General features: G+C 50.8%; 1 protein-coding gene across 4 annotated transcripts in view; it reads right to left on the reverse strand.

The window, feature by feature from the left end:
* Positions 1–646: 646 nt before the first annotated feature.
* Celsr1 (cadherin EGF LAG seven-pass G-type receptor 1) overlaps positions 647–25,945 on the reverse strand; it is a 136,049-nt gene continuing 110,750 nt past the window's right edge. Inside the window, exons 20-35 of one of the 4 annotated variants that reach the window (XM_076911833.1) lie at positions 24,352–24,495; positions 22,287–22,491; positions 21,307–21,474; positions 19,131–19,257; positions 16,849–17,049; positions 8,651–8,825; positions 7,262–7,374; positions 6,781–6,860; positions 5,553–5,679; positions 4,863–4,988; positions 4,400–4,494; positions 4,078–4,181; positions 3,742–3,891; positions 3,079–3,309; positions 2,576–2,837; positions 647–2,402 (exon numbers count right to left, since the gene is read on the reverse strand). In XM_076911833.1, the coding sequence (XP_076767948.1) occupies positions 2,378–2,402; positions 2,576–2,837; positions 3,079–3,309; positions 3,742–3,891; positions 4,078–4,181; positions 4,400–4,494; positions 4,863–4,988; positions 5,553–5,679; positions 6,781–6,860; positions 7,262–7,374; positions 8,651–8,825; positions 16,849–17,049; positions 19,131–19,257; positions 21,307–21,474; positions 22,287–22,491; positions 24,352–24,495 (2,333 nt within the window). In that variant the 3' untranslated portion in view covers positions 647–2,377. Of the gene's footprint in view, positions 2,455–2,575; positions 2,838–3,078; positions 3,313–3,741; positions 3,892–4,077; positions 4,182–4,399; positions 4,495–4,862; positions 4,989–5,552; positions 5,680–6,780; positions 6,861–7,261; positions 7,375–8,650; positions 8,826–16,848; positions 17,050–19,130; positions 19,258–21,306; positions 21,475–22,286; positions 22,492–24,351; positions 24,496–25,945 lie in introns of all 4 variants that reach the window. The other 3 variants (XM_076911835.1, XM_076911834.1, XM_034517509.2) reach the window with 3 other exon arrangements.

Consider the following 25,945-nt stretch of genomic DNA (forward strand, 5'->3'; position numbering starts at 1 on the left):
AAAAAAAAAAAAAAAATGAAAAGAAAACAAAGCCAAAAGGCAGTGAAGTAGATTTGGAAGTGGCTAACGGTGCTTGCCAGAGCTTGGACTTGGCACCCACATAAGCTGTTGTGTCCTGCACCCCCATCTCCTCAAGGAGCAGAGACAGAAGTGGGGCTTGCTGGCTTCCAGTTTACCTGGAAAACAAAGCCAAACAAGCAAGCAAACAACCAACCATGAACCCCAGGTTCAGAGAGACCCTGCCTCAAACGGGTGGAGAGTTGTTAGGATCCTGAGGGCACTGATTGCCTTTTTCTGATCTCTAACCAAGCACCTTCTTTATTTTTCAGTGTCCCCTTGGCTGGAGTGATAACAGCCCAGTGGTTAAAAGCACCCATGGAAACACAGAATAAATCTTTTTAAATTCTCAGATTTGATTTAAAAAAAAAAAAAAAAAAGGCCCAGACTGAAGAACTAGAAAACTTGGGCAGGCCCTCCCATGTCACGGCAGGTCTGTGTATAAATAGAAAGTTATTACAACCCTCCAGCCCTCCATGGTCCCACCACCTGCATCCCAGGAGAGGCCTGAGGCTGTCCTCAGCAGTCCCGCCCATGCTGCCCTAGAGAGCAGGACAGTGGGAACAGTAACCACCCAGCATAGCATGGGTACAAATCCAGAATCTTAATTTATTATAGCTCCATCTCACCTGTGTTGGCATCCAGTGCTGAGCAGTAATAAATACACCTATTAAAAATCTCCAGTGTTGAACCTATAAAGTCTTAGGTCATAAAAAAAACAGTTTAAAACTGACAGGTTTTCTTTTGATAACAGTTGTGATCAAATTAAAACCTTCACCTTCTGAGGTGGTGTGGATTGTGGAATTGTGAGCAGTCACAGTGCTCCACCTCCTGGAGACTGAAACTCCCCTGTGCTGGTCATTCTGTGTATCCTTGCGTCCTCAGGCTACCTGGGCCTCCCTCAGCCTCTTGGCAGTGAGTGACCTCAGACGATGTCGATGTCGTGTAGGCTTTCCTCTCACCAGTCCGCCATTAGCAGTCCTGTATGCTCATGAGAGCACATCGTGTGGAGAAGCCCTGGCCGTTGGCCCCGTGTTTAGGCTCCCCATTCCGAGCAACTGTACACCTCATGTGCTTGGACACCTGCTTCAAACAACAATCCACGCTGAAGTAAACGTGTCTGAAGAACTCCAGGCTCTCAGTGGGCCGGTCATAGCAGTCCTTGGTGTGAGATTCCAAAAAGAATTTGGTAACCATTGAAAGCGGGCACTCTGGCTTTGTTTCTTTGCACAATTGGCCATTTGAAGCAGAGTGGTCAGATTTCGGGGGTGGAGCCCCTGCCTGCCTAGAGAGCCCTGGAGTCTGAGAAGTAAAACAGGAAGGAAGGAACGTGACAACGTGGAAGACCTCAGGGCTCCCTTGGAATCCACACTGGGCTGATGGGAAGGGCTCCAGAGCAGCCTCACTGCATCAGGAGTGAAGCGGGTACACAGGTGGGGGTGGCAGAGCGGTCAGGATTTCATATCAGCTATGGCGCCCACTCCTCTCAGGTCAGCCCTGTCCTGATCCATGAAGCTGAGCACACGCCCATGTGCTGTGTGCTCCAAAGGCCAGCGGAACACCCACACTCCCTGGCTGGAAGCAGCTGCAGAAGCTACGTCAACTTCACAGCCCATATGCTCCCTACCTGGGCACTGGGACCAGCTGTGTTGACTCATTGCAGATTCAAGTACAACTGTGCAAGCTTCTGTGGGCAATATACTGAGATGCCATTTCATGGCTCTCCAGTGTCTGCAAAGTCAGAACAGTGTAAAATACACACAGATTCCCATCTTCTCCCAAGTCCAGGGAAAGATTTATATGTATTTACAATTTTTAAACAGCAGTTTAAGACACGGGATGTCTTTGCAGAGGCACTGCTAGGCTGGTGACGATGAGCTTGTACCACAAGGAGAGGCCTTTGGGACAGCTGGGCCTTGACCTGTGTCCAGTATCTCTGAACCCTGGCAAGTCGAAGGGCCTGGTATAGTGATCACCAGGTCCAGCTCAGGCTCAATGGCTTCAGGTAGGGCCTCCTGTACAGCATGGTTTAGATTCTGTCTTCAGTCTAAGGACGGAGCTGTGCCAGCCTGAATGAAGTCTACGCCTCCCTCTAGAGACATGCCTGCGGCTTTGGCACTTTGTAGCAGAGTCTGGGCCCGAGCTCCTATGAGGGCCAAGAACTTCCCATCTGGACGTTCTGCGTAGAGCCAGCTGCTATTGCAGGGACCCTCACATGAGGGACCTTGCTTGCCCCGTAGGCAGCAGTCCCAGACTTCAAAGTCTGAAGGCTTGACTGGCAGTCTGTGGGGTTGACTGGGCCTCATGGTTTCCTGATGGTTCAAATTGAAGTCTCATTACTGCCTCTGTGTGTGGGAAGAATTGCCAGGCATGTGGAAGGGTCAGTGATGGTGGCAACTGCATGAATCCAAAGTCATTAAGTCATGTGTGAGGGGAAGCCTCGGGGCTCTAGGGACCCTGGATGGGAAAAGCTGTTGGCTCCCTCCCTCCCAGAGCCCTGGAAGCCAAGGCTACTTACTCTGAATCAGAGCCGTTGGCCTGGGCACTGCCTGTGTGTACATTCATAGCCATCCCATTGAGATGCTCACGGCCTGGCTCCCTCCTCGGAGTCTTGATGGTAATGACACAGTCAGTGGCATGGACACCATCACCAGAGCCAAGGGAGGATGTGCGGGAGGACGTGGGGCTCTGCTCACAGTCAGCCAGCTTCTCTCGCAGCCGGCACTTCAGTGGCTGCTCTGGCAGTGGTGGTGGGTAGGTGACTTTGTTTTTCAGGATGCCTGGGAGAAGGGAGACAACCACCAAGTCAGCCCAGGGAGACTCGAGTGCAGTGGGTCAGCAGGGGACAGATGGCGTTGAGCAAGTAAATGAGCCTGGCCTGGTTCTTACCAACTTGCCCAGGCTCCACCCAAACCTTCCATCGAATCCCTCTCAACCTGCTGAACAAGGACTCCTGCCCCTGTCCTATGAGCTGGGAGAGGGTTTACTCCAGGGACAGACAGCAGGGATCTCCTGAGGTACCTTTCCGCTGCTCCTGGGGCTGGCTGCTAAGCACAGCCACTGGCTTGGCCAGGACCCCACTTTCCAGGTCAGGGGGCCGGTCGCCACAGTGATTGCCCTGCGCCTGCCGGTGTAACTCCACGCTGACCTTGGTCTCCACCTTCAGGTGGGGCTCAGTGTCCAACTCCTCACTGTCACTACCAGCCAGGCTCTCGTCGGGCCACCCAGCTGGGACATGGTTGGCTAGAGCATCTGCTGTGATAAGAATTGACATTCTGTGACTTACAGCCACACCCCCATAATACCCAAGGCATGGTAGACCCCAAGAGTGGCCCTGACCTCATTTCTGGCTTGCAGAACTGGCAAGGCCATACTCTAAAGATGGAGACACTGAGGCCACATCTTGATGTTGCAGACCCAGGGATAATGTGTACCCAACACTGAGAGCCTGCTCTCTGCCTGCCATATCCAGCCCTCCACAATAATAGTCTGTGGAAGCCCCCAAATTTCTGCCACTGCCCAGTGGATGGTGTGGGCAAATTCCTGGGATTCATGTTCCTCTCTGAGCTGTCCTGTGTGGCTATTTCTCTGTTGGGCAGATCCTAGGTGACACCAGCCAGAGTTGAGGTATGACCATAGCCCACTGTTCACAGTCACTCTGACCTGTGTCTCTCCACTGCTTACCTTTTGGGGTGCTGTGGGTGGGGCCACCAGTTGGATTCCACTTGTCTTCAGCTTCTCCACCATCATCCTCGCTGTCTGATGTGTGTGAAGAAGCATAGGAACTACTGTGCTCATCCAGGGACAGCTCACTATCAGAGTCAGAGTCACGACCTGCAGGGGCAGCGTAGAGTCAGGAGCTCAGGTCCTGACTCCGACTTTGAGCATGAGGCCACCAGTGCTTTTCCAGGGTATACACAGCCCAGTATCTCAGAGGACAGAGGGTCAAGAAAGAGGTCACGAATGGGGAGGAGGGTGAAAAAGGACAGGGGACTTTGGTGCCTGCAGGGAGGACCATACCATGAGCTTTCTTGGAATTCCTAGGGATGAAGGACATGTCTGGTTCTCCATGGTTACCACGTGCTGGTCCAGAAGACACACTGAGTTTCTGGATCCCTTCATCCCTAAATAAAGTAGAAGTGGAGTAGGCCCAGCACTGTCTCAGAGTGACAGTGATGAGCTGTCCGTGTCACAGGAAGGCCACATGAGACTCTGGAAGATTCTCTATCAACAGCAGTGACTGACAAAACCTCCTCCTCCAGTAGATGGGGCAGACTGGGCATCAGGGTTCAAGGCATGGCATCGTTTACCCCTAAGAAAATGGTGAGTACGGAGGCCTAACCTGGTGGTACTGTCCAGCGAGGCCGTGGACTCGCCCAGGGCGGTGCGGAGCACGTCTGGCCCTTCGCTGTAGGTGTTGTTGCAGTTGAGGGAGCGCTAGCGGAGAAAGGAAGGAAGCTATTGGTGAGCAGAAGCCAGAGGTCTGCACTGCTCCGGAGCAGCCTCCATGATAGCACGGGGGAGGGGTGGACAGGACTGCAAAGTGGAGCCTTGTGGGAGAACATTCCCTGACCCACACAGAGTGGAAACCCCTCACTCCCTGTGGACACTGCTTCTGGATGTTACAGATCTCTGCCCTGGCCCCAGCTTCCAAAGCCCTTGCATTCAGGGCTACAGTTGGGCAAAGATGTCTCCAGGATGATTCTGCCCTGTTGTGTGTGCTAATATACGAGGCCCACAGAGCATAGTTTGTTTGGTCCTCACAGCTCCCAGGCCTGGACTGGAAGGGTCTCCAGTGTTCCTACCGTTAGCAGAGTGGCCCTTGTGGTGGCCGAGTCATCCAGGTGCAGCTTCTTCCCGGCCAGCACCGCCCTCAGGTGCTTCCGCACCTCCCTGTGGGTCACGCAGTGGAAGAGAAGGACAAAGATGCCCTGGAGAGAGATGGGCTTCAGGTCAGTGAGACTCTCAGGGTCCTGATGCCGCTGCACCAGGCTCCTGGCTGTCCACTGAGGAAAACCTAGCTCAGAGCAGTCTGGCTGACACATTCAGAAGATGCCCTGAGGTCCACCATAGTCTTCCTCTCCAGGGAGAGCTACGGCTCTCTTCACAGAGAAGCTATAGCAACTGAGACACCTGGACAACACAGCAGTCACAGCCTTATGGGCCATCAGGGGCCCCCAACATTATGCCATAAACTTACTAGGCAGTACTTGGGGTGAAACATAAAGGGTACTTCTACCTCCTGAGAACACCAATGGGCTTTGAGCCACCCTACAGTGGTGAACCAGGGACCAAGCTTTGTTCTGCCCAAGCCACGGTAAAGTCCTGACAGACTCAAAGCCCCAGGGCAGGGCTGGGAAGGGCTGGGCCAGGGGGAAAAACAGAACATAGGCTTCCTTCTCTCAGTGTGCAAGTACTGAGGCTTCCCTCCCCACCGCCTTCTCACTGCCCGCTGCCCCAGGACAGAGGTCACAGGCGACTCAACAGGCACCCACCTGCAAGCAGCTGAAGGCAGCAAAGAGGTAGTGAAAGCTCAGAGTGTCACTGTTTACCGCTAGTAGTCCCAGCAGCCAGGTGGCGGTGACCAGCAGCAGCAGGAGGAAGGCAGTCCTCAGCATGGAGCTGTGGGAAGGTTCATACAGATTGTCGTCATTGTCGTGTGTGTGTCTGTCTGGCCACCCACCCACAAACCCACCCCAAGCCTAGCTTCCACCACAGACTAGGCAGACAGGGGTTGTATTGGTGGAAATGTAGTCGTAAGAAGACAAATTCAATTAAAACAAATTAAAAAGAAAAAGGCATGAGTCTCCACCACCACGAGCCACTGCTTGCAATACTGCAATACTTGCAATACCCGTGACTCGGGCCCAGTGTCTACTATGCATGGCTCATGCTAGCTTCTTGAAATGTGAAAACCCAGAGCAGAGTGGCTAAGGCCAGAGGGAGGCAGACAGAGCCTGACTACCACGTGACTCAGGCAAATACCTCCCCCACTCTGCCTCAGTCACCCCATTAGTCAAAGCAGATGACACCAGCACATCCCCTCCACAGGGTTGTAGAAGAGCTTTGTGGCTGTGACGTAGGGTCAGAGTGAGACCTGGAGATAAAGTGGATGCAGGCAGGAAGCTGCAGCCTCTGTACCGGGACTCTATTTCCTCCCACCCTTTGTACTTTTGTGGGGCTGGCACCCTCCAGTGCCCCTTAGGGTCACCCTCTTCTCACCTTGGATACCATGCCAATTCTATGAGGTGTGGTGAGTCCTCATCCCCCATCTACAAACAGATACAAGCTCCATCCTAAGCTACATCCGGGGGTTTCCTTCCCTCCTAAGGCCCCAGTACCACCACCATTCCCAGCCTGAACATGTCACCCAACACTAACCTCTCCTACCCATGATCCTTTTCTTCCTCCTGTTCCTATGGCCCAGACTACCTCAGGGCCTGAACCCACTGTCATCCCCTCCCTGCTTGGCTAGTCAATACCACATCTCCCACATCCATGCCACCTGTGACCCTGGAACTCCGGTGCTTGCCCTAAACCCCCAGGCTGACTCCCTGGTAGGTATGTGGCTAACAGCCCAGCCAGCTGGGGGATGGGCACTTTCATGAGACCCTGCCCAACATGAACTTGCTATCTTTGGGGTTTCTCAGGGGCCAGCTGAAGGACCTGGTGAGTTAGTTGGCTTGGTGGGTGATATGTCCCACCCACTCAGCCCCGACTTACACAACCCCCTTTCTTTCATAATAGTGATGCTTTCTTTGGCAGGAAACCTTTGCAGACAGGACGAAGATGACAGTGTTGATCTAGGAAACAAGAACGGCAGCTTCTGGTCATGGACTTTTCTGCTGTCTCCAGAATGGATCTTCCCCAGCCAAACACATATCTTTATCCATGTTGGGGTGTGTGTGTGTTGGGGGGGGGGCGGACAGGAGGTCTTGGCCTCAGCTGGATTAAGCAAGTCCATGCTATGGTCAGCCTTAGCCTGCTACTCTAGGCCATCTATACATGGAGGTCATCCACTGGGCATGAAATGAGCAATGGAACCTGGGGGTTTGAGGATATGGCCCCAGAGCAGCCTGGAAACTGCTGGCTGTCACTACAAGGAATGTCCTTCTTGCCATCCCAGCCACCTCAAGGAACTGTTGAGCCTGAAGCACCTGGACCCCTGTATCCTGAGTGGTATATCTGGGGACTCAATACTCACGATTATAACCGTTCCGACAGGCCCAGCAAAGCTCCAGATCAGGGTATCCTGAAGGGACAGCCAGCAGAAGTCAGGGTTTCCGTAACCCTGAGGGTCCAAGCCAACAGCTAGCCCTGTGCACATTGGAGAAACGGAAGAGTGAAGGTCACAGACCTGGCTAGCCTCTACCTTACCCAGAAGGAGAGCTGAAGCCAGACAGGCAGGGCCACTCAGAGACCCCCAAAACACCCTTATCAGAGATCCAAGAAACCAGACTCCTTAAACTAAGGGGCTGGCTACTTCCTACGACCCAGGAGGCAGCTGCTGCCTGTAGCTAATAACTTCATCTGCCTGAGGACCCTTGAACATAATCTTGATATTTTTTAATCTTGATATGTTTTTAAAAATAAGTAAACTCTGAAGAGTAAGTTAGACCTCTGAACTGTCTAAATCTAGGTAGCAAAGCCCTCAGGAGGCATTGGCATTTCCCACTCAGAAATCAACAGAGGTGGCAGGGGAGGCCTTCCACTGACACCTCAAGATGGCTTCTACACCAAGGAATGAATAATAATTTTCTAGTTATTCTCAGGATGACACCTGACCTTGGAAGAAGATAACACCTCTGTCAAGCAACAAGAGGCAGCTGCCGCCCTTCCCCTACCACCCAGCCTCCATGTTTCTGAGAGTATGAACATCACTTAGGGTCCCTTGGAGTAGGGATGAGTTACATCAGAACCCTAGGGGCCTTGGGAGACTTTGTTCAGAACCAGGGGCATGCCAGGAAGGGGGTTCATGCCCTCCTATTGAGAACAGAAGTGTGGATCTTTTTCAACAGGGGGCAAATGTTGGTTTTCTATAGTTATTGAAAAGTGTTGGCCAGGCTGATGGCAAATGCCTCCAATCCCAGCACTCAGGAGGTAGAGGCAGGCAGATCTCTGAGGTCAGGGCCAGCCTAGTCTACAGAGCAAATTCCATGACAGCCAGGACCACAGAGAGAAACCCTGTCTTCACCCCACCCCCCACCCCCAAGCACAAAGTATGCTAAGGAAATCCGCGCACAGCAGTCTTCACTCGGATGTCATACAGCTGTAACATTGATCTATTATACTGCCATGTCCTTCCATCCATCTGAGCCCTCACAGGCTCACCCTCCTATTCATCTGTTCATTTCCCTCCTCCCGTGATTTGAGTAGAACTTCTTCCAATTAGGCTCTGCACAAAGAACCCCAAGCCCTCTGGTCCTGCAGCTCATGCCTGACCAGAGAGACCTATCTCCCCACTGGTCGGGAGTAGCTATGCTTCTACACACAGCTAAATGTAGAGGGGTCGGGAGAAAGAAGACAGGTGGCTCAGGGGAAATGTGCAGTTTAACACAGGTCATCCTGGCAGAGCTACGCTGTGTGTTCTTACCTGTGACAATGGCAGGGATGCCCCAGCCCACCACGTGGTAGAACCGCATGGGCCCCGTGTCGATGTTGCGCACTTCTGTCAGCATGCGGTAGACATGCAAGTTCTCCACCAGGGTCCAGGCGAAGGTGGCCATGGAGACATAGTGCAGGAGGATGGCAACCACTGTGCAGAGAAACTGGGTGGAGAGAAGCAGGCTCAGCATGCAGCCCGAGGCCCTGGGACCACGGAAGGGGCTGTCTGGCAAGCACCCTGTAAAACTGCGACAGGGGATCCTAAGCCTGAGGGTGACCCCTCCTCAGAAGCTAAATCATGATAGAATCAAAGAGCGAGCAAATCAGGGTGTTCAGCAATGGCAGGGTCTCTAGTGTCCCCCAAAGGGCAGCAAAGCTCTAATCTTCCTGTATAACAAAAGGAAGGGCTAAGGGTGACCTGGGGTCACTACCAAGAGTGGGTGTAATTCAGGAACAGGGAATGATGGGCAAGGCACTAATCTTTTTGAGAATCTGAAGATAATGTATTTTTTGAGTTTGTTCTAATTTTTAAATATTTACTTCAGATTATTATTATTATTATTATTATTATTATTATTATTATTATTATTTAATGTATGAGTGCTCTGCTGCATGTACACCTGCATGCCAGAAGAGGGCATCAGATCCCCTTATAGATGGTTGTGAGCCACCATGTGGTTGCTGGGACTTGAACTCAGGACCTCTGGAGGAGCAGCCAGTGCTCTTAACTGCTGAGCCATCTCACCAAACCCTTCTTCGGGTTTTTATTTTAAAAGCACTATGAAGTGATCTGCTCAGGCTGAAAGTTCCTGAATTGAAACCTCAGCCTGTGTTCCCAGAAACACCAGCCAGTAGGTGCAGCCGGGGCCATGGAGGCATTTCTTCCAGGGGCCTCTCTGTCCAGTAGGAACAATGTCATGATGTTTTCTACAGATCCAAGACCACAGAAGGAGGTGACTCTTCTACCTGTCTGCGGCTATGTGTCGGGCCAAAGGCCATGTGCTACAAATGACAACTCAGCATGTGCATTGAAGGACAGCATTTATCTCCTTGAGTAGTGAGTCAGCAAGGAAACCAGCTCTGCCTGCTGGGGTATAGAAGACCCAGCAGTATCAGGAACAAGATCATGGGAGAAAGGACAAGGGACAAGAGACAAGGGACACTGAGCTCTCAGAGTTCAGCCTAAGGGGCCATTAGTATAAACCTAGCCTCAGGCGTTCGACAATAGGACCTGAAGATGTAGCCCAAGGGCATCTGCTCATGGGCCTTTTGGGAGATGTGCCCTAGCTACCAGGCTAGCCCGCTGGAAGATAACGGCAGGTTTCCCAACAGGAAGTTAAGCCAGGTAGGGTAGAAAATGAGAGGAGACAGGGAGGGATGGTGGGGGGTAGGAATCTGGCTCTATTCACATTGGCCACCTGGATAAACTCAGGCCATATCCACAGCTTACCCACGGACCCCTAACCACAACTGACCCCACCCACAGCGAGGCGAAAATCACCTCCAGATTCCACCCTGACCACAAGCACCGTCTAAGCCCACAGCTGGCCACATCCTCACCAAAGCCCACTCCTGACTGGTACACCCATGTATGGGGGCCACACTGGCAGCCCAGTCCTAAGCTCTGCCCTTGACCATAAGCCTGGCATCCTCTGGGTCTTCCCTGAGCAGAGCACCACCCCCACCCCCACCCCAGGTTCATACGGATAGGAAGAGAGCCATAAACTCAGCCTCACACTAGACGTGGCTATGTTCAAATCCCGGGCCACTGCACTCTGAGGAAAGTCAACAGAGCACAGGCTGGAGGGTAGCGTGGCAGAGCCACCTGCTGCCAGGTCAACCCCCAGGGGAGCCACACACTCTCCAGAGATGATACCCAGACAGTGCAAGGGACTTGTGTGAACATGAACACTTGTCACCTACATTGCAAAGCTGAAGACAGAAATGGCTACAGCTGGGGCATGCTCTCTGCTGGCATCAGAATGCCAGCTGTAAGGGGCAAGTCTGAGCTGGATTTACCTACACCATACGCCATTTCCATAGTGGGAAGTAGGGCTGGTTCACTCAAAGACCGGGGTGAAAAAGTTGGCTGGCTGTTGCTTTAAATGATGCACAAATCCCCCAAAAAGCAAAACAAAACACCACTTGAAAAAGGGTTGGAAATCGACAACAGGATCTGGCGGGGTTGTGTGGACACGCTTTTACGCTAAACATACTTGCTTTTCCAGAACAGAACAAACACACACTAAATCAATTTCAGCCTGTCAGGCTTCTGGGAGATAAACAGCCTCACCCAGAGATACGACTGTGAGTTTAGATAAAACTCAGAAAACCCAGGCACTGTGCCAAGCCCCTGCCACTGCACACCGTCCTCCTGGGGTGCATTTGCCTGCTCTGTGCTCCCTGGTGCCCTAAAGTCCTTGTTCCAGCAGGTGCTGAGTCAGAAATAAGCCTTGGCCTCTCAGTGAGTCACATGCCATGCTTAGCAGCAGAGGACTCGAAGCCATCAACGGTACTTTCCTCTATCCAGACCCTGAAAAGGCACACCTACAGGACCGTCAAAAGGAGTCTCAAGCTTACTGAGCCTTTGCACAGGCCTCCTGTGTCCACACCTGAGAGAAGGATCCCATATCCATGCCTGCTCTGTGAGGAATATTATCTGGCCTTGGGAAGTGGCAAGGAGGTTTGGTCCTGGTTCATCTGACCCAACCATGTGCTTCTGTGACCCTTCAGGAAAGCCACCAAATTTGTCAATAGGACTGGGTCAAGGATGGCCTGGGAAACTGTGCCTAGGAGGTAGCAGGGTCTGTCCTTTTTCCTGATGGATCTTTGCCATGCAGGAAGGTCTCTGTGCTGGCTGGAAAACTCCGGCTTTGCAGCCTTCTTCCCACTTCTATCCCAGAGCCTGACTTGGAGGTCCAAGTCTCCATGTCTGGGCTCTGTGCTTTGCAGCCTGGGTAGCTGTGTCCAGCTGCCACCTACTCATCCCATTAGCAGCAGCTGCATCTACCCTCCTCCATCCAGAACTCTTAAAGATCACCCTAACACCTTCTCTCTTCTTGCCCTAGTCTCTGTTCTGGTCCTCAGCTACCAGGCCTGTGTTGGAGCACAGAGCTCTGGCTGGTTGCCATAGCACTCCAGAACATGATACAACCTATACACAGAAGACGGTGCTCTGACCAGTAACTTACATCACTCCCAGCTCCCAGCTACTGATGGATTGCTTCACTACCTGTTCCTGTGTCCTTCCTGGACACCCTCCACTGGGTGGCAACAAGTAGTCTCACACAGCTCACTTCTCTGACCCAGCTCCCCACCAGCCAACAGGTAGAGGGTGGGAGGCATTCCTCAATCATGGTCTTTGGTAGGCTGAACGTACAGTTGCATTTTCACATCTAAGGGCTCCAGAAGCAGGGATGGCAAGTATCTGGGATAAAGGGGATCATACATACACTAAGTGTGCATCATTCCCACTTCACGCTTCTCCTGACAGTACAGCCAACCCAGCAGCAAGCCACACAATGCTTGTCTCACGTTGCTATCAAGCAAACCCAGGATCACTGCGACATCTGCAAGAGCAAGTGCCGTGTGCGAGAGCCACCTTGTCTGACACGTCTTCTGGGTTGATATCCATGGGGCCCGAGACAAGTACACAAGTGGCAATAACTATCACTGGGAGACCTAGGTGAGACCTAGGGAACATCTGACAACAGCAACAGTGCTATGTAGGACACCACCCTGGACCAGACGCTGCTGCACGTGGCAATGGTGTCTGGGTCACTGCATGCACAAGTGAAGGTCTGCTGACTTGTATTCTCTCTCTAGGCTGTCAGTCACTTCAGCCACAGGTATGAAATAGCACACACACAGTGTGTCCTGTGCAAGTCCAGGGCAGGCAACACATTTAGAATGGGAGGGTGATAGCCCTCACCTAAGTCTACACGGCAGAGGCTTCCTTGAGGTCTACAGGAAGGTGGCACTAAGGTAAGGGCCAAGTACCTTCCAGCTCTACCCGCTCCACCTGAGTGGCCTGTGGATAACTCCATCTGTCAAGATCACCGTCCTTTCACATCTACCCCTCAGCTCCAGGGGGGGATGGGTGGACCCTATAAGTGAGCCTCTGGCAGAGTCCTCATAGAGCTGACTGGCAGTCACCTTCCCTCTCCAAACTCTCAACAAGTGGGCTGGACCTCACATACTTTGAAATTCTCACTTGTAAATATGGAAAAATGGGAGGAGGGCACACAGCTGGTTATAGCTGGGGCCACCCGAAGTCACAACCCTATTGTGTACCATGGTTTTGCTGCCATCAAGGACCTTGCCACCATCAGAGAGGCATGGACCTGTCCTACTCCTCAGGGGTGAGCCTTTTTATCCGGAGACACCATTGCTGGACACCAGTCCATCCCAGAGCCCCTGTCACCGGGAGGACAAATGCCACAATCACCACTGGACTATGAAAGCTGCCCAGCCCCACTCAGGGTAGCTCAGTCATAGTCAGCCCTTCATTCATTCCCAGCCTGACTTAATACGCTCTTCCAGGGACGCCCTCAGCCTTCCACTCCTGCACCTCTTATGTTCAGGTGCATGGCCAGTGTGCAGGGGTATGGTTGCCTTTTCACACAGGCTGCCGAGCCCCTGAATTATTCACAGGATTTTATCTGTAAGTTGTTTTAGAATTTCCTGTGGAACCCAACATGCCAATCACGTCGTCTGATAGGAGTCTTGATTCTTTCTCCCTGTGTCCCTGTTGAGGTTTTCCCTCCCACACAGTAGTGAACAAAAGACCACAGTAAGGCAGGGTCCTGCTGTTAGGAACCGCAGTTAAGACTGTTTTCTCCACTACTGTGCTAGTGTGTGTGTGTGTGTGTGTGTGTGTGTGTGTGTGTATGTGTGTGTATGTCCTAGTGTATGCTAGTATGTGTATGTACTAGTGTGTGCATTAGTGTGTGCATGTGTGCGTGTGCATGAGTGTGCAAGTGTGTGTGTGCATGTGTGTATGTGCTATTGTGTGCTAATATGTGTGTATATGCGTATGTGCTGGTGTGTGCTTGTGTGTGTGCTAGTATGTATGTGCTAGTGTGTGCGTGTGCATGAGTGTGCAAGTGTGTGTGTGCATGTGTGTATGTGCTAGTGTGTGCTAATGTGTGTATATGCACGTGTATGTGCTGGTGTGTGCTTGTGTGTGTGCTAGTATGTGTATGTGCTAGTGTGTGCATTAGTGTGCATGTGTGCATGTGCATGAGTGTGCACGTGTGTGTGTGCATGTGTGTATGTGCTAGTGTGTGCTAATATGTGTGTATATGCGTGTGTACGTGCTAGTGTGTGCTGGTGTGTGTGTGTGCTAGTGTGTGTGTGTATGTGCTAGTGTGTGCGTTAGTGTGTGTGCACGTGTGCATGTGCATGCGTGTGTGTGGGGGTGCTTCTTATCCCAGGTTAAGGAGTTCCCTTTTCTCCTGTCCCCACTTCATGCTAATCATGAATGAGTGTAAAAATTATCAATTGTTTTCTGCATTAAGAAAAATCTTTTCTGTTGGGCAGTGGTGGCTCACACCTTTAATCCCAACACTGGGCAGGCAGAGTCAGGTGGATCTCTAAGTTCGAGGCCAGTCTGTTCTACTGAGGGAGTTCCAGGGCAGCCAGAGCTGCACAGAGAAACCCTGACTTGAACTCCATCCTCCCCACACTAAGCCCAAAATATACGTTTTGAATGTAGTGCTAGGAATGTGGTTCAGTGGTTAGACCGCCTCATATCGGAGGCTGCAGGTTCAGTCCCCAGCATCACCAGCATCAGGTAGCTCAGGCACATAGGGCTGTAATCCCAAATACTCCAGAGGTAGAAGCCAGAGGACCCGGATTTCAAGCTCACGCTGGGCCTCAGCTGCACAGGGTCACCTGGGCTACGTTAGCCCGTGCCTCAGCACAGCAAAAGGAAACCTGGAGTATTCCTTCTATGTGGAGACGAGAAAGACATTTATAGGTTCATGTGCTGCTGAGTCACCTTCACAGCTGTCCTAAGAGAAACCCAGCTGCACCGTCATCTCCATATAGATACCGATACGTTTGTTCCCAGTACCCGTCTTCCTTATCTTAGAGGGGAATGTACTGTTCAGCCACAGATCTACTGCCACGCTTCCCAGATTGCTCAAGCTGCTGTCTTGTCTCCTCTCTCAGCTCCAGTGTGTTATCTGCATTTTTCCTCTACCTTGTTCCCATTAGAGAGTTTCCCTTTGAATAACACCTTATGGCTAGTTATCTTCTTACCCCTTCCTTTCCGCTGAGTTGATTTCTGTTTTATTCTTCCCTTTCTAGACCTCCTCAAGATCCCAGTGTTCTTTGGCTAAAGACCCTTATCTCACTGGATTTCAACCTTTTTCCTTTAAAAAAAAAAAGTTTATTTTTATGTCTATGGGTGTTTTGTCTGCATGCACCTGCACCATGTGTGCAGTACCCATGGAGGCCAGAAGAGGGCAGCAGATCCCTGAGACTAGAGGCACAGTCCGTTGTGAGCCACCAGTGGGAACTGGGAATGGAAACCCAGTGCTTGGGAAGATCAGCTTTCCAGCCCCCACTGCCTTGTTTTCTTTTAGCATCAGCAATGTGACTCTATATCAACTCTATATCATGCTGCAACTATACCCTGCAATTAGTATTTTTAGTTACGTTTCCTTATTTTGAGTGTGTATGTGTAGAGCATGCATGCCACAGGAACGTGTATGGAAGACAAAGGACAGCATGTGGGAGTGTGCTCTATCCTTCTACTGTGTGGATCCTCAACTCAGGTCATCCAGCTTGGCAGCAAGTTCCATCATCCACTGGGCCATCATGCCTGGTCTGCAAGGTCAGACGTCATATTTCCATTAACGTTTTTCCGTCATTAAGATTCCTAAACATTTTTCTCGAACTCGTGTCTTCTAAAGGTATATTTTGAGTTTGTCCATTAGGTACATAGAAGAATAGCAGGCGTCGACTGTTTCCGTGTGCGGACCCCAGGGCTTATTCTGTAGCTGCCTGCTGTTCCTGGAGGAACCATTTATCTTCAGTTTCATAATCAGAGATTCTTGGGTTTCTCTGGGATGCCACTGTCTGTCATATCTCATGACTCTCAATCTTTGTGCCCCTTACAAATGTCCATGAGCGGCCAGGGACCCTGTGAGGTTCTGCAATGCCTCATGGGCTCATACAGTTCTCTGGGACCCAATGCAACAGCCAGCCAGGCTACCCAACATCCAACAACACTGCATTTAATCAGATCAACTAGAGCCTCCCTGACTTTCCCCTCCACGCCTCTTCCTCTTCCCTACCTGCCCTCTCAGCAAGTGCCTTTCTCTTTGGTCCTATACACCCCCCCCCCCCAAACCACTTCCTAGTTCTATGCATTTGTTGCTCCTTCTTGAGCAAAGCCCAGGGTTATTGTGGGCGTGGAGAATACTCTCCGCTAAAGCTACTGTAGCCCACAGGATTCTGAGATTTAGCACATAAGTACGGCACCTTGATGGTTAATTCTAATTGTCAACTTGACACAAAGGAGAATCACCTAGGGAGGAAGTCTCAGTGAGGGATTGTCAACATCAGGTAGGACTGTGAGCGTGTCTGTGTGGAGGGGTTGTCTTGACTGTTAATAGATGGGAGAAGACCAAGCCCACCATGGGTGGCATCATTCCCTAGGCAGGGGGCCTTGGACTGTATAAGAGTAGAGAAAGATAGCTGAGGACTAGACATTCGTGCACTTATTCTCTCTTTGCTCTTGGGTGTGAAGTGACTAGCAGCAGCCTTGAGTTCCTCACAGTGGCCAACTATGGCGGGGAATCATGAAGCAAATAAACCCTATCTCCCTTAGGCTGCTTTTGGTCAGGGTTCTCACAGCAAGAAACAGAACCAGTCCAGCACCTATGAAACCACTAAGGCCTATGTCAAGAGGGTGAGACTCACTGTGCATGTGGCCTTTGAAGGACCCTATGGGTGCCCTAAGAGGGAGGTCCCCACAGGTCATACAGCCTTGGCCTCTCCAGAGATTTCCCAGACACAATACCCTCAGGAGACAAGATGAACTATTCCACTGCTCCATGGTGACTGAGAGCACATCCAGGGGATAGCATGGGGCACACTCAGGGTAGCCCAGGGGATAGCATGCCCGAGTGGCAGCACTCAGGGTAGCCCATGGTGGATTGAGGGGAGTGGTCTCACCGGGTTCTCGGTCTGGTTGATCCCGACCATGAAGATGAGCTGGGAGAAGAACAGAGCCGCGATGAGGTTCTTGTGGATGCTGTGCAGGTTGGAGCGCAGTGTCCGGACGAGGGAGAGCAGGACAAAGGCCACCAGGAGGGCCACCAGGGACAAGGACAGGGCGGCATAGGTGATGATCTTCAGGGGCAGAACCTCTCCGTGCTGTAAGTGGGTTGGTTAAAGAGAATGGGGAGCTGGTGCCGATGGACATTTGAACAAATACTGTGACGAACGTTAAATAGTGAAGACCGGGAGGGGACCAGGTGACTAGTTAGGGATGGTGAGCAAGCTGAGGATGGATGAGTGGTGGCAACAACTGCCCAGCAAGGGGGATGTGCCAATACAACCAGCCCACGCAACATATATTAAGCCAGTGTGGCACATGCATTTAATCCCAGTACTCAAGAGGCAAAGATTTCAGTGAGTTCAAGGCCAATCTGGTCTACATGACACCCTTCCTCAAAAACATTTAACCCTTCCACATAAGTCCTGCTGACAGGAACGACTAAGAGTTGTTTCAAATCCTGAGGCAAAGATTAGCCAAAGGGACTCAGTTAATACAAACCCCTGCATCCCCACTCAGCCAGTCACAGCAGACTCTTTACAAGGAGACCTGGGTAACTTGTGACACAGCACCTCCCTGCTGATTTAACACACGGTAGGGGCTGTCACCTATCGATGGCTGCATTATCTCACGTGGTCTTCAGAGGGAAGCCATGAAGAGAATAGGTACAGGGTAGGCACAGATGAGGAATGAAGTTAGCAGGGCCTGAGCTCCCTCGGTAGCCTGACTGAAACCTCAGCTCAGGTAACCTGGATCCTCAGCTTATTACTCTCAGCTTATAGCCTCCTGAAACTGAGGGTGACTAACCTGTCTTTAGACTGAGATGGACCATCCTGAGACTGAGATGGACCATTCTGGTGAGTCTTCAGGCATATGCTTAGTGTGACTCAGAGTCCTGGGCATTTTGGGTACAGGTTATCCAGCACTTTCCAAGGAGGCAGTGACATAGAGCTGTGCACTGTGGCTGCACAGAGCCTGCTACTACCCCAGGCATCAATCACACCACAGTGGCTGGCTCACATTCTCAAGCTGCTTGAGATACCAAAGATATCACCACTCTGTCACTGGCTTCCTCTCCTCACACCTTTGTCCTTGGGGGCAGTGTGAGGCCCGAGAGACCTTCACATTCAAACTGGTAGTAGCATGAGCTAGCATGGCTGGGGGATCCTGCCCTGAGGGGAGGTAACATCTAGAAACTTCTGAGCCTGGGGGTTAAGATTTTTACCATTGTGTTGGTTGACTTTTGTCAAGTTGACACAAACTTAGACAGAGCTGGGAAGAGAACATCTTAATTCAGTAAATGCTCTATAGGCAAGTCCGGGGGGAGGGGAGAATTTTCTTGATTAATAATTTATGTGTAAGGGCCCAGCCCATGGTGGGTGATACTACCTCTGGGCTGGTGATCCTGGTTTCTGTAAGAAAGCAGTCTGAGCAAGCCAAGGAGAGCAAGTCAGTAAGCAGCACCCCTCCATGGCCTCTGCATCAGTTCCTGCCTTCAGGTTCCTGCCCTGCTTGATTTGAGATCCTGTCCTGATGTCCTATAATGATGGACTATGATATGGAACTATAAGCCAAAATACACCCTTTCCTCTCCAAGTTCTTTTTGCCTATGGTGTTTCATCACAGCAAAAGAAGCCCTGAGAAACTATCTGACACCTTCACTAACAGCTTCATAACCTGGGCTCTTTGAAAAGTTTTGTTTACCTGTTTGTTTAGACAGGGTCTCACTCTGTGGCCCTGGCTAACTTTGAACTCGCAGCAATCCTTGGGCTTAGCGTCCCAGGTGCTGGGATTACAGGCCCTGTCCAGTTCTAACCTCCCCTTTAAAACATCACATTTAGTTATGTATATTTGTAAATTGTGCATGTGTGCAAATACACGGCACAGCGCATGTGTGGAGGTCAGAGGACAATTTGCAGGAGCTGACCCTCTCTTCTAGGGGTGGAACTCAAGTCATCAGGCACCTTTACCTACTGAGCCCTTTCACTGGCCCTTAAAGTCTTCTCATAGACCTCTTCCAACCGTTGCTAAAATGGCTTTCAACTGGCACATTTGGTTTGCTCAACATACAAGGAAAATGGGGTCCTTGAGAGTGCGGGTTGGGGACTACACTTCCAGTTGCAACAGGGATTAATCCCCAGGCTTGCCAGGGGCTTGGGGGTAGTGGTAAAATGCCCACCTCACGTCTAGAAATGTCCATGAGCACCGCGCAGCTGGCAGAGTGGCTACACTGGCATGTGACATGGGTCCGGTTTCTTGCCAGCAGTTCGCAGCCCTTGGCTGACCACCCTCCGGTCCCACCAATGCTGTGGAGAAGAGGAAGAAGGGAGTGAGCCCGGTCCCTTTACCACTGAGATAGTCTGGAAGCTGCCTTCATTCAGCCCCAGGGTCTCTGAGGATGTCGTGACATCACTGGATCTAGTTGCAAAGGAATAAGCAAAGTGTGTAAAGAGCCGCCACCCATGGGTGCCTGGTCTCACAGCCTCGCGGTCAGCTCCCAGCCCGAACCCTTCACCTTCTTCACTACACTGAGGACCATGGCCACTGTCGCCAAGGACACAGTCCTCACAGCCTCTTGGCACCACGTGAAAGCTTTCCTTTTCCTTTCATAGCTGGTCCAGGCTCTCAGGAGCACCTCTGAAGTTCAAAGGTTATGTGCCAAATACAGAAAACTCCAAAAAAGAGCAGGCCCTGTGGCCAGAGGCAGCAGTCAAGGCTGAAACAGCCGCTTTGTTCACCAGCCATACAAGGAGCCTCAATGACTTTGGCCATAAACATCTCTCCATTGTCCACTTTCATGTTCACGTTGCACAATGCTTTATAGGAGCTGCCTGGAAGCCATGGTCCAATTACTGCTCCCGCTTCCCTGACGGAAAGCCCCAAATAACAAGTTGTTATGAGGGCCCTGCCCCTCTTCAGCGCTGGGAAAGTCCTGTAATCCCTCTGATCCTCAGTTTACTCATCTGTAAAATGGGGTGTGACGGTTGACAGGCTTGCCAGGAGTGCTCAGTTCTAGGGATCATGGTAGCAACACAAAGCACAGGGCAGATCACCAGAGCCAAAGCTAATTGCCATGATTCAAACAAATAGCCAGAGACAGACAGCCGTGCCTGGCAGCCGTGGGGCCCACATGCCAGACACCAACGCTTTCCTTCACTTTCCCCTTTGTGAGCCAAAGATCTATTATGCCCCAGAGTCAATGAGCTTCCCCTATAAACTGGCATTTGGAAAGTACAGAGACAGAGGAAGATGAATGTTCTTGTCCAAGCATGTGCCTGGGCACTCAGCACAGGCTTGTGTGGTAGCTCTCCTTTCAATCCTGGAGAACCATGTCGTGGGGAATGTCCCTGCAGTAGGAGCTTATAGATACACACATTTAGCCCAGCTGTAGGCATACAGAGAGCACTTGGGCTCTGACCCCCTGAATCCTAGGCTCCTTGTGATGAAGTGTCTATGTAAGGGCATCTCAAATGAGACCAAAGAGAGGGGCAAGGAAGTGAAGGCCCAGCACCTCCCAGGACTCCTATAGCTAAAAAGACAAATGGCCACCGGCTTTAGCCACAGACAGGCCACCAGCCTTGGAATCCAGTGCCACACAGGCACAGGGAAATAGCATCTTACATCTTTTAAAAAAATCAACCATCCTCCCTTCCTTGATTGCAGGTTACACACACCATGACTCTGGTTATTTTTGGAGTGTCTCTGATGACTCCTGGGACAGGCCAAGCAAACCCTGCTGCAGAGGGACAATCACCTGGGACCAACACTGCTACTTCTCTGCATGAGTTTCACCTCTGAGTCGCATATCCTGCAAGTGGCTTTGCATGGCAGAGACATGGGTGCTCGTGTTAACTACCGTATTGCAGGTGTTCTATAGACGAGCAGCCCATCTCAACTGTGGCCTTCTCAGGGAGCCTTGTGTGTGTGTGTGTGTGTGTCTGCTTCTGTGTATTTTGTGTGCACCTGTGTACTTGCCCTAAGTATTCCTGCATGTGTATGTGTGTATCTATCTAAGTATCTTTGCACATGGATCATATTATGTGTGCACAACTTGGTGTGTTTCCGTGGTGTATGTGTACAGGTTTAGATTTTTCCATGAGGATGTGGATAATTCCTCAATGTGCACATGGCTTTGTGTGTGTGTGTGTGTGTGTGTGCGTAAGCATGCGTGCACATACCAACACTCTTAGAGGCAAAAGCAAAGAAGCCTCCTGTCTTGTTAAGCATGGAAGAGTTGTAAGAAACCACAAAATGTAGCCTTCATTCTGCCGTCTGACCTTGGCAAGGCCCCCTCCCATACACATATGGGGTTTCCACAGAAGAGGTGGCTTATAGGCTCTTGGGGTCCCACTTACTCAAGGGAGTGGTTCCAGAATACACAGACAGGCTTGCTTCGCTCCTCGGTTTCCAACAGGGAGAACTCCACCAGGACAGGCCTCTGTAGGGAGCTGGGGAATGGGGTCCCCTCACTGTACATCATAGCACTCACCACCGGGGTGTTGATGACAGGCCGGTTAGGCAATCTGGCAGAGAGGGAAGACCACAGGGATAGACATGATCAAGTCATGGTCCATGAGAGCCTGAGTCCAGACACCATGAGGACACAGTCAAAGGAGCAACTGAGACACAGGCCACGGATACAGATTACCGCACTGCCCTGGGGGGTGGAGGGTAGGGATGGGGTATCTGGGCTGAAATGCTGGTATTCTCGGTGCAGGGAGAGTTACCACCTCCAGGGGAAGGGGGCTTTGGAAACTTTAAGGAGCAAGTGTGTCCCTGCAAGGATGTCAGAGCCATGACACAGCAGTGACACTGGAAACAGTAATGTGGCCACTTAGGGGATTTGATTAAGTGACCAGAGCCTGGAACCCAGTCACCCATCTCTATTCCATGAAAACCAAGGCTGAGCAATGAGAAAGTACCCAGAAGCCACGATAGCTGAGAGGTATGGCCTTCTGCTCAGGAGCAATATCTACTGTTCAGCACACTGGCTGAGTGGCCCTTGGGACTGGGCCAGCGGAGTAGAGATGTAACCACAGGCTATCATCCATGACAGCCTCTGGGTGTGGTGTGGAGGACAGAATGGAGCCCATGGAAGCACAAGGTGGTGCAAACAAGGAGAACACATGGGCATAAATGTGAGAATGAACCAAGGCAAAGGGCATGACCGTCCCAGGGCACAGCACCATGGCAGACACAGAACCTCTCCTTGGCAGTCACAGCAGGCCAGAGTCATGGAATAATGTTACTGTGGGTCATCAGGACTTTGACTTGTGGAGACCTCACGGTGAAGGGGAAATGGGGCCCCCTTAAGGTCCTTGCACCTAGGACTCACCGGAGGCTGCGGTGGTCGGGGTCATAGTGTTCAGGCAGCAGCTGACCCAGGGTCCGGTAAATGACAACCAGGGCAATGGCAAACTGGCCAGGCTCATCGGGGTGTCTCCTCCGTCTGCTGAACGAGGTTTCCCTCTCAGTCCTGGGCTCTGGTTGTGCTGTTAGCGGGACAGCTCTCCGGTTGGTCAGCCTCACCACGGGGCCTTCTGCAATGCGAGAACAGTGTGTGAGGACTCGGAACAGTCGCCCATGCCACCAAACCGTTCTACATTCTCAAAGTTGCCAGATGGAACCCAACATGGGGTCTTCTCAGAAGCCACACATCAGCAGTCCATGGCCCAGTCAGCCCAAATCTACCTTTGGGGATGCCTTAGAAGGACCTACTACAGATTTGAAGACGTGTCCATGGACTGTTCAAATTCATAGACAGAAAGTAGCACAGTGACCACTGGGGTTGGAGTTGTTAGTGACTAGTGGCTAGTTTCATATCAACAAGAGGAAAGGCTGGGGCAACAAGAATGGGAAAGCAGCAAGAGTGACACAGGATAGGGTAATTAGAGTGGTAAAGATGTCATGTGACAGTCAGGTGGTAGGAGTCTTCTCCACCCCTCCCTATCCTCTGGTTCACTCAGAGCAGTGTTGGGAGCTGCCGGGGAGAGAGGGGTCTTCTGCACATGTGGGTCCTGTGCCCTGTGCTTTCTTACTTCATGCTAAATGGGACCATGTTTTCAACTGTACACAAGAGAGGCCATGTATATACCCCACACATAAGTAAATATTCGGGGTGCCCAAGCTACAGTGTCTTGCCACTCACAGAAGTAGCCATGATGCTGGAGACCCTGGTATGGGTCTGAGCATCCTGGTTTTGGGGCTTGGTGGGGGAGAGGACAGGGAGAGAGATGTGGTCATGTTCCCTGGATCAAGATGTGGTAGGGATGGGTCTACTTCCTCCCTGAGTGAGGCTCTTAACAGCGGACCTATAGACAATGCAGGGAGTGGGGTACTGTGCTGGTCAACCCTGCTGTCCAAGCAGCCTTTAGATTTAGCACAATGAATAAAATGCCATCTGTGAGGCTATGGGGCATTGGGGAGTGGACAGTACAGGATTCCTCCCACGTGAGTGCTCTCTGTGGCAAACAGGGTTTCCCCAAGCCATGTCTTAGAAGCAGATAGGTGACAGTGTCACAGAGACAGAGTCCTCTTTCTAGGTAATGGTGCTAAGGTGAGACACATGTATATACAGGTAAGAATAGTGTAGCTGTGCACAACGTAGGCAATATCATAGGTGTACGTGCATGCACAGAATATTCATATGTATATATGCACACATGGAATATATGTACACATATAAGCACACACATGGAATATATGTACACACAGGACATAAACACACACATGTAGAATATATACACACACATATATGCACACACACTTGAAATATAAGCATGTATACACGCACACCAGGAATATAAACATGTATACATGCATACCTGGAATATGCATATGTGTACATATATGCATATTAATGTATATACATACACATATTAAATATATACATATATATGTACACTAATATATACACCTATGCCCACATACTGAATACACACAAATGCATATTAACATATACACAAAGACATCTGAATATACACATATATGAACATTGATATATGTGGACACTCACAAAATGAATATACACGCATATGCACATGTACATACTGAATACGTATACATACACACAGAACACCACACAAATGCACCTCAGGAACATATACACCCATGTGCACACTTGTGTGCAAGGAACAGTCCTAGCTAATATTCTTAAGCTCATACGCAACCACAATCACTTCCGTGGTCAGCTGTGAGCAAACATGTAACCACATGTATGTGGAAACTGCAGCTGGACAGTTTGGAAGCTGGGGCCCTAACCAAGGTTGGTCCTACATTCATGAGAACCTCCGATAGTATTTAATAAAGACACTTGAGCATTGCTCAAGCCTGCTTGCTCCATAGATCTCTCCTGAAAGGATGGGGACAATAAGAGACATCTAGGCGGCTTCATGTTTTACCTTTTTTCTCTGGTGGCTTGAAGGTGTCAGCTGGGAAGGACACGGAGGACTCCAACTCCCTTGGGAACTCTTCCTGAACATCCTCAAATCTTGGCACTTGGGCACCAGTGAAGTTAAGCTTGTCGAAGATGTCAACTGCAAGAACTGGGGACAATCCCTTTTATTCACCCCCAATTGTTAGAGCTTTCTCGAACCCACAGTTTTGAAATAACGGTTGTTTCAATAGCAACCATTATCTCTAGGAGGGATCCTACTGAAAGCCACACAGGACACCTGAACACAGGGCAGAGTTTGGCAATCTGGCTCTTTATGGTGGCATCTGGCATTGTCTTGCATAGCTCGGATGGGGTGGACTATGCAGGTCAAGGCCAGTCACAACAAGAGAGGTGCCATGCCAACCAGCCCTGTTCCACAAGCCATGTCATTCTCCTGCAGCCTCTCCAGCTGGTGAAATAACCACAGCTGACCCTAAGTAAGCATGGCAGCATGGGCTTATAAACTCAGCAGGATGGGCGTACATTTTCTGTTTGCTCTCTGCTTTGTAGAAGCATCTACAGGCCCCTGATGGAATACACAGTCAGACTATCCCTTAGCTGGTGCTGGTGCTGGTGCTGGTGCTGGCCACCATCACTCTGACAAAGAGGTGGAGTCACGCCTGTATGTGCCAGGGGCCTCCTCATACCATTCTGCCTGTTTAAGACTTCCTGCTAGCAGCCAAGCATACTGGTGCATGCTTTTAATCTCAGCACTCAGAAGGAAGAAGCAGATGGGTTTCTGTGAGTTTGAGGTTAGCCTAGTCTACATAGTGAATTCCAGGACATCCTGAGCTATATAGTGAGACCCTGTCTCAAAAGAACAACAACAAAAGGGCCCCTCAAAAAAAAAAAAAAAAAAAAAAAAAAAAGAGTCCCTGCTATGACAGTGCCCCTCAAGTCACCTGCAGAGGTGAGTGGCAGGGAAAAAAGCTTGTGGTGGGGAGTAGGGACTCTCTTCTTCAATGTCAGCAATGTTGCTGGCCCCACGCCTGCTTAGAGGAACCCTGTCTGGAATGGAGATTCCCAGGGACTTGGGCCTTCTTGTCAGCTTTGTCCGAACAGGCTGGAGACTGCGTTTTACTAACTTGGGGCGTTCTCTGCCTTGAAGGAATCAGGACTCCTAAACTCCCAACCCTAGAGCAGTGTGCATTAGTGTGTCAGGTAACATGGGCCATGGGGTCCTGACTACTGATTGCATAGGGACTGTCTCAGGGTGGAGATGTTTGCACCTCCATCCCCCACATGTCCCTCCTGCATTAACTTCCATCTGTGGTGAACAGTAGTGGGTATATACTGTCCCCGGGCAGGATGCACTGTGGGAAATCCTAAACCTGGGTGTCTAAAAGGGCCAGCTAGACTCCAAAGACTCCAGGGTGACACCACCACAGGAATGACATCAGTTATTGTGACATTAGATTGTAGATGCCTACTATTGGGTGGCTTCTCCCATTTTATAGACAAGGAGCCTGGGGCTAGAGCTGCTGGCTCACTTTTCTACAGACTGCCTGGGCTGAGGTTATGTCCCACCCACGTCACTGTTAGGGGGTCAGCATCTATTT

This window comes from Arvicanthis niloticus, chromosome 13 (assembly GCF_011762505.2).
Source record: "Arvicanthis niloticus isolate mArvNil1 chromosome 13, mArvNil1.pat.X, whole genome shotgun sequence".
Lineage (NCBI taxonomy): Eukaryota > Metazoa > Chordata > Mammalia > Rodentia > Muridae > Arvicanthis > Arvicanthis niloticus.